This window comes from Xiphophorus couchianus, chromosome 23 (genome assembly GCF_001444195.1).
Source record: "Xiphophorus couchianus chromosome 23, X_couchianus-1.0, whole genome shotgun sequence".
NCBI lineage: Eukaryota > Metazoa > Chordata > Actinopteri > Cyprinodontiformes > Poeciliidae > Xiphophorus > Xiphophorus couchianus.
Genome location: NC_040250.1, coordinates 3,369,695 through 3,380,765, shown reverse-complemented (window position 1 = coordinate 3,380,765; position 11,071 = coordinate 3,369,695). Strand labels below are relative to the sequence as shown.

The following is an 11,071-nucleotide window of genomic DNA, read 5'->3' as shown; positions in this document are numbered from 1 at the left end:
GAGGTGGTGGAAGAGAAAACTTATCTCGGTGTTCACCTGGACAACAGACTGGACCGTAAAGCTGCCTACAAGAAAGGACAGACTGATTGTACTTCTTCAGGAAGATAAAATCCTTCAGTGTTTGAAAAAAAAAGCTGCATATCTTATATAAATCTATTGTGGAGAGTATAATCTCTCCTATTCTTATATGTTGGGATATCAGATGGGGTCTCAAGAAGGCTTGGCAAGGTGATAAAGAAGATAAAGGGACTATTGAACCTCTGGAAATGACGGCGCTAAGAAGAATTCTTGAGAAAATTACAGACAATAATGACCATCCTCTTCATGAGACTCATACAACAGTAAAATGTCTTCAGTCAGAGGCTTCTTCATCACTGGTGTAATACACTACCACCAGTTTCTACAACTCTTTGAAAGTAACTTGAGTAAAATGAGTTACAATATATATATACATATATATATATTAGTGTATATATATATATATATACACTAATATTCTTGTATTCTAACACTGACAAAAGTTAATGAACATATATACAGTTGAAATCATTCAGTTTCAAATTAAATGACGTATGAACCTCCGATAGTATTGACTTTACACATTTTTTCTGTCAAATGATATTTTTTTTCCAGCAATGCAAGTCTTTTTTTTTCAGGCAGACTAAAACTCTTTAAACTTTTCAGGAAACGTAAAATCCTAAATGTTTAACATCATCTCAAGTAAAATACAGCGGTTTGTGTGTTTTCTGAACTGAAACAGTCGTTAAAGCCGTGTAACGTTTGTCTTGAGGGTGATCTTTGTTTCAAACCGGTTTTGAATTTGCAATCAAAGCAATATTGCACTGTCTCGGCCGCCGTAGAAGCACAACGTGAATCGCTCTCTCTCTTCTGATTGGTCCGTTTCAATCATCGCGGGCTACTTGAACTGGGACAATCTTGCGTCCCCTTCATGCTTCTCTGTAAATAGATCTGAGCGCAGCTGCTTTGTCTGCAGGTTGGTACAACTTTCAGACCGCTTAAAATGACAACTTAGCGCCGTTTTTTTTTTCTTTAGCAAGGCTCCTGCCATATATGCGCTTTCTGTTTTTGTTTGTTTTGCTTTTAGCGCCTCAGTTCTAAGTGTAGTTGCCATCTCAACAGTTAAGTTTTGATTAGAAACGACTGTTTAGTCTCTACAGTAACTGCTCGTACACAATTTCTTGTCACTGAAAGATCGTCGCGATTTATCTGAGCAGTTTTAACAGAAGAGTATCAGTTTTTTGGGGGAGCTGTTTGAGGGGGAAACATGGCAGCAGCTAACAGACGAGGAAGCGCGGCTAGCGAGAATCACAACCAGGAGAACATGTTAACACGGCTCAGAGGCTCACTCAAACACAGAGCTGCAGCCAACGAGAACCTGGAAAATCTTCCTCCGAAGCAAGCTGCCAACAGAACCGTCCTGGGAGCCCTGCAGAACAACCACAGGAGCAAAGTCCAGAACCAGCGCGGCGTAAAGCAGGTAACAGTGCTGTAAACCAGCCCGTGTGGTTAGCTAAAGCTAATAGCTGCTTGCATGCTCTGAATACAGTAAAACTTAAAATTCCTACTAGTCTTCAAAGAATCGCATGCAGATTAAGTGGCTCCTGTTGGACTGCCTTAATCGATCCATATTTAAGGTTCAATTTAGCCTTGGCTTTCATTTGGCCTAGTTGTCCGCCATTTTTATGTGGCCTAGCATAACAGTTTTCCTCGTCTTGGAGCCAGTTAAAGCAGTATACATTTCCCAGAGCTTGCTCCCGCCATCAGTAACTAAATAAATTTGTAAAATGCAACATCATTATAAATTCTAATGCTTTTCTCGTGCTCAGTCCGAGGAGTTTCCTGATTCAGTCGTTGTTGTTCCAGGAATCATCGCAGCCTTTCTTCTGCAAAACTGAAGATGTTGCAAGGAGCAACATTGAGAAGCCACCAACCAGGCAACCTGCTTTCCAGATCCACGTGGATGAGCCTGATAAAGCTCCAACCAAAGGGGCTGAGGCCATCAAGCTGAAACCCACTGTGGAAGAATCTCCCCTCACCATCAGCAATGCTGTGGTACGACTTCGCCAGCCTCTGGCCACAATCGACATCCCATCATCAATGGATGTTAGCTTTGGTGGGTTGGAAATTTCTTAATTTTTCAACGGTTGGGTCTTCGGAACATTCAAATTGGTTTCTTTCCCCAGATTCTCCCATGGACATGTCTGTGGTTGATGGGGATGAAAAGTCAGTCAATGTGAACGAAGTTCCAGAATATGCAGCTGAAATCCACGCATACCTTAGAGAAATGGAGGTAAGAAACGGCTGCTATTTGGATGCTAGTGTATTTGAACTTGAACCAAATTGCATATTTGTCCTGTAGGTGAAAACCAGACCTAAAGCAGGGTACATGAAGAAGCAGCCAGACATCACAAACAGCATGAGAGCCATCCTAGTAGACTGGCTGGTTGAGGTCGGAGAAGAGTACAAGCTTCAGAATGAGACACTTTATCTGGCTGTTAACTACATCGATCGCTTCCTCTCCTCCATGTCTGTCCTGAGGGGCAAACTTCAGCTCGTTGGGACTGCTGCCATGCTGCTGGCTTCGTATGTACCCATTTACGACCTCTCTTTATCCAACAAGGTGCACTACTGTCCTGGTGTAAAAGTGATTGTTTAATACAGGAAATTTGAAGAGATCTACCCTCCTGAGGTGGCTGAGTTCGTTTATATCACAGATGACACCTACACAAAGAAGCAAGTGTTGCGAATGGAGCATCTGGTGCTTAAAGTGCTCTCCTTTGATCTGGCTGCTCCAACAATAAGCCAGTTTCTTACACAATACTTCTGCCATCATGCTGTTACCAAGCAGGTGGAAAGCCTGGCCATGGTGAGTATCAGAAGTTATTCACCTAAGCCTAAACCAGTGCTTCTCAAATCCAGTCCTCGGGCTCCCCTGCTCTGCATGTTTTAGATGTGCCTTTATTCCAGAACAGCCAATACAAATGACTTCATCACCATCAAGTACTGCAGAAGCCTGTTAATCACCAAAATATTCAATCCATATGTGTGGCAGAAGAGAAACGCCTAAAATATGCAGGGCAGGGGTGCGGGAGGACTGGAATTGCGCAACATTGGCCTAAACTGGCTCTACAGGCATATTTAACTCGTAAAACTGCATTTGTTCCTAGTACCTTGGGGAGCTCAGCCTTGTCGACTCGGATCCCTTCTTGAAATACTTGCCATCACAGATGGCTGCTGCTGCTTACGTCCTGGCCAACAATACGGTGACTGGCAGCTCATGGGTAAGTCCCAAAAAAGGTTTTATAGCCCTTTAGAGCTATAAACTTGTATTTTTTTATTTATTCCCCTCCTTGTTCAAAGTAAACATATCTAGCAATGTTCCACTTAATCTTAAAGATTGAACAATTCACTGCCAAATTCCCTTAACATGGATGCATTTTCCTAGTCTTGGGATGAGATCTTAATCAGCCTCTGTAATAATTAGAACATATTGGCTTTTTCTGGTTTGGATCAGACTGAACCACGTTCTGTACTTGAACATGCTTTTCTGTTGCATGGATTCTTGCAGTAGCCTGTAAGTGACATTTATTTCCCTCCTCAGCCAAAGTCTCTGGTAGAGATGAGTGGTTACACCCTGGAGGATCTTATGCCATGTGTTGAGGATCTCCACCGAATCCATGTTGGTGCTGCACAGCATGCCCAGCAGTCTGTCCGGGAAAAGTATAAGGGCTCAAAGTAAGCGGTTGACATTAATCTCAAAACTTGATTCTGTGACTTGACACTGTTAATCTTTTTTTGTTGTTGTTTTCCAGATACCTTGAAGTCTCCAGTATCAGTCCACCAACCAAACTGATGTTGAACTGACTTCTTCCTCTAATGTAGAGGCATACCTCCAGTCACTTTTATTTTTTATTATTTTTTTTTTTTGTAAATGATGTGCAACATTTTCTATTACGCCCTGCTCTTTTTGGAGTAGTGCTAGATATTTTAGAGGTTTTAATATTTTTTTAATACTCTGAATCCCAATGTTCATGCCACATGTCAGTTTTTGGCTAATCAAGAAGTTTTAATGTGTATTTCCAATAAGACAAAATGGTGAAGTGTAAAACACTGTTAATGCTACTTTGGCCTTCAGTGTTAAAATACTGGGCCGTGCAATGTACCAGAACCCAGACTGTTTTTCTTTTCTAAGCAGTTGCTGCATTCTACAGTTTTCTAAGGTGTAAAGCATTTGACCTCATGGGATACAGATTAAAGTGTTTGTCTCTTAATGAGTCATCTCTCATTGCAACAGTGTCTTAAAATGGCAGCATTTTTGTGGCATCCTATGACATGTAAAATATGGCTCTTGTAAATAAAACCCATTTAAACTATGTATGACCTGTTTGAAGCATCTTTATAGTGTTGACCTCATGGGGGCAGCAGAGGATACATTTAGGTCTTGAATTACATGGCTGTAGATATGAAACTACCTACAGCCATGAAACTGGAAAAACTTAAGTAAATCTGCCCTAGTGGTCAGGTTAATGACTCAATATGAAATTAATGTAACGTACTGGCTTGTGGACTCAGTATTGAGCCCAACAGAGCTTGATTTTAACTGGAAAGTAAAATGAAACTAAGACCCAATTTTGTTTTGCAAGTAAAACGAGCCATACAATTAAAGGGAGATGTAGTGCATTTCAATATCAGTCAAATCAAGAATGTGCCAATGGTTCATATTCAATATCTGATAATATAGGAGTCCTCCAACCCTGTCTTGCATTGTCCTTCAGCTAATTCATAAACAGTAAATTGGCTGAAGGATGGTGCTTGTACTAGTTTTCATAAGAGAAAGTGAGCTGACAAAACTGCTAGCAAGATATTGGTCTGCATCAAGAATGTTTCAGTTAAATGAAATCACAGAAACTAAATGAACTGTTCCAATTTTTCTGTAATGGAAAAGTAAGCGTACCAAGCAAAGATTTATATTTGAGGACCATTTGGTTGGAAGGTTTTGTAAGTGACCAACTAGCAGAACCTGAATTTTTTCTTCCTTTTTTTGTTTCCTGACTGATCTGTTGCCACATTTCTCTACAACAGCTTCCTACAATCACAGTGATTCCGGTCCAATGCTGGTCTCTTGATGTCAAGTCATTTTTAAACATTTTGGCCAGTAAAATAACTATTTTATCACTTATGCTATTGGTTGCTGAAAGTGAAAGTGCCCAATCATTTTCCATAACTTTTTTTTATCTATTATAGTAATTGAATGATTTTTTTTCTTTTCATGTTTAATATCAAAATTAAAATATTACATCAAATTTAAAAAACAACTTTTTTTTCGTAGTGCTAATCCAGGAGGAGCTATAGCGCCCCCTGCCGCCCTGACTGGCACCACCACTGTTTGGGAGCACCATACGAAGAGCAATGACGTCTTAGATCCACATCCAGTAATAATAAAACACAAAGCTTTGTAGCATACAAAATTCAGCCTCTTTACAAACAGGCCAGCTTAACCACAGAAGGCAAAACAGCTTCCAAGTGTTTATTTCATTTAAAAGATGAAGCAAGATATACTGTAGAAAAATCTTCTATGCCTTTGAGCAGGAAAATTCAAGTGACGGTGACTTAAAAAAACACCAAAAACTTAAGTTTTTTTTTTTTTTTTTTACATCTTTTAAGGTCGTTTTTAAATAACTAATTCCCATAATGATGCCAATTTGTTGGGGGCGGGGGGTTCAGGATAAATGTTATACTTTAAAGGAATATTTGATATTTCAGTTGCAAAGCAAATATCAAGAAGTTTAAATTTAAAAAAAAATCTCAGGCTGTTCATCATGATCTTCCCAGTTGCAAATCTAATTGCTCTAGGCTGGAATCTGATTTAAAAAATGTGGTCTGCCTTTTTCTGTCTCCCATTCAGTGACTTCCTCTCTGAAAGGGAGCTAAAGGCAGCCAATGGCATTGAATTCACCTCACTCTCTCACCCTCCTGATAAATAGGGAGGCTGGCTTTATGCACAGCATCTGACAGAGGGGAAGCAGAGCCCAGCTGCAGAGAGGATTCTTATCTTGCAAGAATGGACAGCTCAAATGCTCTACACTCAACAGGTCTGCTTTACAAGCATGATACTGACTGACTGGGATACAGCCATAAAAAAGGATTGGATTATTCGAAACTATGAGGTACTTTTCCTGAACAATGGCTACAACACAGCATCTGAGGAGACCCAAGTGAGGCTGAAGACCTGGTTCTGAAAGTGGAGAGCTAGAGCAGGTTGTAGCCAGAAACCAATGCCTGCGCCCAGAACATTTCTGGTGGCATCCACCTCGCTGCCCCTGTCGCTGGGATGGGGCTGGAACCTGAGCTTGTACGTGGGGATGCTCTTTGGGCTCCTGTTGCTGATGCTGCTGCTCCTCTGGATGCTCTTTAAGCAGCTCGGGAACTCGGTGGGGAAATCAATGCTGCAGCCCGCTCGCTCTTTCAGACAGACTTGCACTGATCAAAGGTTGCAGCGAGTGTTGTGAAAGATGTGATAAAAATCTGCCAAAAACTGTGCCAGGACTTGGATTTGTTATAGAGCTTGAAGGTGCCTTTTCAGACTCATGTTTAAGGATGCTGATTTGCTCTTAAACACTGCTGTTGCCTCACAAAATAAAAGAAGATGCTATTTAGAAACCCTTTTGTGTATTCTTTGACAGTTTCAGGTTTACCCTTTTCAGACATATGTAGAACAGAGTCTTTATTTCATGCTTCTTAGAAATTAAAAATACAGTTGATTTTGTGCTGCAGTTAGACTTAGACTTAGACTGACTTTATTGTCATTTTGCATGCACAGGGTGTAAACAGAACGAAATTTCGTTGCATACGGCTCAGGACAATGTTTTGAGGTTCCAATGTTGTGAGGTTACTCCAGAATAAAATAAAATACAGTATAAAATATGATTATAGATATGAATATATCTATTATTCCTTTTCATCTCACCAGTCATCTTAGGCAGCAAAACCTAAACAACTAAATTAGTGAGTAAAAGCACAAGGCAGAATTAAATCTGCATCCCTATTGATGGTGATTAAAAAGAAGCTTTTAGGGGGCAATATGCACTCCTCTCATCTTATTGGTGAAATGCCAGAAGGATATGAAGGAAGTGCTCCACTAGCTATCCTCCACTTCCCTGTCCATGTCCTTGTCCACGCCAGAGAACAGAGCAAATGAGACTCTTGTGGGAAACAGATAACATCAACAGCAGGTGCTCACAGGTTTAATGCCGTTTGATCTCCATGCAGGATGCACTAGTGGTTGTTGTGCTGTGCACAGGTGGATCAATTGTTAAACGTGGAAATATACTCCATTAGTTTAGAGTGGCTTGATAAATGTAGCCATTAATGTGTTTTAGCTTGGGTAATTAGTTAGAGGTGGAAGATGTGTCTTTTATTTTCATGTCTGAGAGGAATCTATAGACTCCTGACCCTCAGGGAGAGAAGTGCCATTATTCTGACAGCTGATTTCCCTTCTGGAACAACATAATTAGTCTAAGATTCACGGTTCATTAATGTGATCTCTCAGGGTTGGAAACATTTTTCAAATGCTGACATGTTTGCGTTAACTCAGAGTAAGAAAGTCAGTTAATTCGAGGGGTTTAAGCAGTTGTTTAATTCAATGACAGCAATCTTGTAATAATTGCTGACATAAAAGGCAAACATCCAGTTCAAAAGCTGGAAAAATAATCCCAATCCCTCATTTCTCAAAGCTCATATATACAGATGTTACAGTTGAGGCAATTTTCTCTTGTGACAGCTGGCAAGAAATCAACGAAGAATATTTCCCCAAACAATTCCTGTAAACATTTTCTCCCAAGGATTTTTTAATAGTCTGTCAGAAAACACATCATCTCACAGCTTTTGTCACACCAGCAACTCTTCAGGGATTCCTCTTAAACAGGTTATTTCAAAAATAACTGCTGTCAGCTTATCTGCTGCCTTCAGCAGACCTGCAGATTAAAGATGTATGGCATGCTTGGATGCATGTTTTCAAACCAGGCTCTCTCACTTCATCTTATCCTCTGATATTATAACTAAACATTTTGATGCTAGATGTTTCATATCTTTTATAATTCAAAGAGCTTAGAAAAATGGAAAGCTAAGATGCTGTGGGACTTTCAGACAGACAGATGACTGTTGGATATTATGTGGGTTAATAAACTGCAGTAGAATAGTAACGGTGAAAAATGTCCCAATTCCAAGTAACACATAAAGGACTGTTCAAACATAAGGTAAGGCAAGTAGCCATGCATAGCTAAAAAATATGTTTTTAAAAAAGCTTGTGTGCAAAATACCATTGATTTCAGGTTATGAATAACTTCTGCTAAAACTATATGATTCAACAGTTCAAAACAACCTAGATGAAGAAATTACTTTAGAGATAAAGGAAACACAAAATTATATTCAAAATTATAATACCAATGCTGATGCATAAGCATCACACATGTTAGCCATGCAGCTGAATTATTCTTCAAAGGCAGATAAATGTTGCATTTGTGCTTTTTGACCAAAATTACTGCCAGTTTCAAAATAAGAGAGAACACAGGACAAATTATTAGAAATGTCATTTGAATAATATTAAACATCACATCAGTAACAAGCACTGCAAATAAGCATCGAACACATCAGTATTGCTCTTTCCTAATGTAGTTTTAACTGGAGTATTGGCATGAAATTCAAACCAGGCATCTGTAACAACAAAGAGATCAAGCAATTTATTAGAATTAGTTCATAAATTAAATTATGTTCACAAAAGTGGAATGCAGGGTAAAAAATAACTGAACAAATGTGGGTAAGCAGCTAAAAAAATTAAGAGAAAAAACTGCAATCAGTAATTATTTGGAGAGCAATTCTACCGCCTGTCAGTGCAAATGGCATTGCATGGTTTAATCCTAACAGACGGCTTATAGAAAGGTTTCATGACCAAGGTGTCACACAAGAAGCATCTCAAGACTGGTAAAGTGATGTCTCAGGACTTTTGCAACCTTACTGATGCAAAACATGCTTTTGTGTGTAAGCGTGTTTCTGACGGTGTGCATCTCCCACTAACCACCACTGGACTCATAATCATAAAGTGGAAAGAAGACTGTGTCACCCAAAACCAGCTTCCACTAAGAGATTTCTCACAGTGGAGTTGAAAGAAGAATTTTTAGAGTTATCCAAATGCCTTCATGTAGTTACAAAGAGCTTCAGAAAGAATTAGAAACAGCAGGTAGTTTTTCATGAAAGCAAATAATGCATTCAGCCACCATGACCTGTATTTCCACTGCCTAAGAAAAACATGTTGGAGCTCAATTATAGAATTAAAGCTAGGTGGGGACCATTTTGTTAAGCCAATAAAATACTTGAAAAATGCAGTCAATTCAGCTGGGAAAAAAATCTAACTCTTTTTATGCTAACCAGCATGTTTGGATCACAAAATGTATGGACACACCCCTAAAATCACCATGCCAACAAAGAAATTTGGTGGCGGGAACATTATGATGTGGGGCTATCTTTTAGCTGTGCAAGCTGATATTTAATTGAGGGATAGTGCATGAAGAAATTTACTTAGATACTGTTGATAATAATTTGGAGCTGAAATATGGGTACATGTTTTAGCTAGTGAATGACCCCAAACACACACCAAAGAAATTTGTCAGTTGGTTTCAGAGAAAGTAAGAGAAGACTCTTGCAAATTCAACCAAATCCAATAACTGCAACATGATCAGGTGACTTCCAGGTAATTCTAAAGCCAAGGAAAGGGGTCAGATTTCCAGTTCATCAAGGTGCTGAACTGGATATCCTGATGTGAGTTTAAGCCCTTTTGTCTGACACTTCATGCACAGTTTACATCAGGCAGCTCTTTTCATCCAAGAGGGAAGCTTTCCAAAAATAATTAAGAGTATTAAGAGTTTTAGATTGACAAAATAAATTAAAATTAAGAGGCTGATGATGAGAAAAACTAGTTTTCTGTGAAAAAGTAATTTATCCACTATGACTGATAGAAAGGACTCTTTCCACATTGATAGTGGTAACAGTTAAGGTCTTTTGCATGGGTGTGAGGGCTACTTGACCATTAAGAGAGAACCAGATAATATTCATTGCCATGGATCCAGCTCTCTGCTCAGAGAAGGTGGCAAACAGAGCCCATAAGTGATAGCTGGGGAACCATTTTGACTGATGATGGTGGTTATTGTTTGTCAGTTAACACCGAACAAATGGAGCTGCCTGCAAGCAGCCCTGTAACCCAGCTGTCGAACAGAGAAGCTCTCATGAAAACACTCTAATGTTGTTTTGATACAGAAATGTTAGGAAAGTAAAACCAACCAGACGTTTTTCAGCTTCTTTCTTTGAATTGTTTCTGAGTAGCTGCTTTTTTCATAAAGTAGAACAAAATTAATTTTGGCTCATGAGAAAAGCACTTGAAAAAGCATTTTAAGAATATCACCTGATATTATATGAGGGATTCATAAAAAATAATTTTAACAACTTCTGGGAACTGATAATGATCTTTGCTTTGCCTCAAATCTCATTTAATCACACATTGATTTGTTAGATAGTAAGATTCAAATGTTTCACAAAAAATATTTGATTTAAATTATGACCCTTTCAAGTCAAAATCTAAATGCAGAACAAAAGAATACATTTTGTCTGAAATCAGTTTAGTTTAATACTGCTTTTTTCAGTTGCTGTGGTGCATTTTCCACATCCCCATTAACATTTGCACAACTGTTATTGCATTTCACAAACTAATTAAAACAAATTGCAAAACCTAGTTGATAACCAGCAAAAGCATGTCACCTGCTCTAAATGGGTAGTTCATTCCTACATTTTGCAGTTTGTAACTGTTTCGAGAAGAGGACTAGCTGTTTTGCAAATGTTTATGGAGGTGTGAGATAGATATGCAGTGTCCAGAGAGTAGCTTGTCATCCATTGATGTTGTCCAGGTAGCAGTCCAGAGACCAAATCTCCATAAAATGGAGACATTTTGTGTAAAGATATTCTCTCCATAAGATCTGATAAGCTTGTTATTAGCCATAGCACA

The 11,071-nt window shown here is 39.0% G+C and overlaps 1 protein-coding gene across 1 annotated transcript; it reads left to right on the top strand.

Moving 5' to 3' along the window:
* The first annotated feature begins 899 nt into the window (after positions 1-899).
* ccna2 (cyclin A2) lies at positions 900-4,396 on the top strand. The gene is made up of 8 exons (XM_028008979.1): positions 900-1,498; positions 1,885-2,134; positions 2,205-2,311; positions 2,381-2,604; positions 2,683-2,887; positions 3,189-3,302; positions 3,623-3,756; positions 3,834-4,396. Exons 1-8 carry the CDS (start codon positions 1,286-1,288, stop codon positions 3,883-3,885), a joined length of 1,299 nt encoding a protein of 432 aa, XP_027864780.1. The 5' UTR covers positions 900-1,285; the 3' UTR covers positions 3,886-4,396.
* The last annotated feature ends 6,675 nt before the right edge of the window (positions 4,397-11,071 follow it).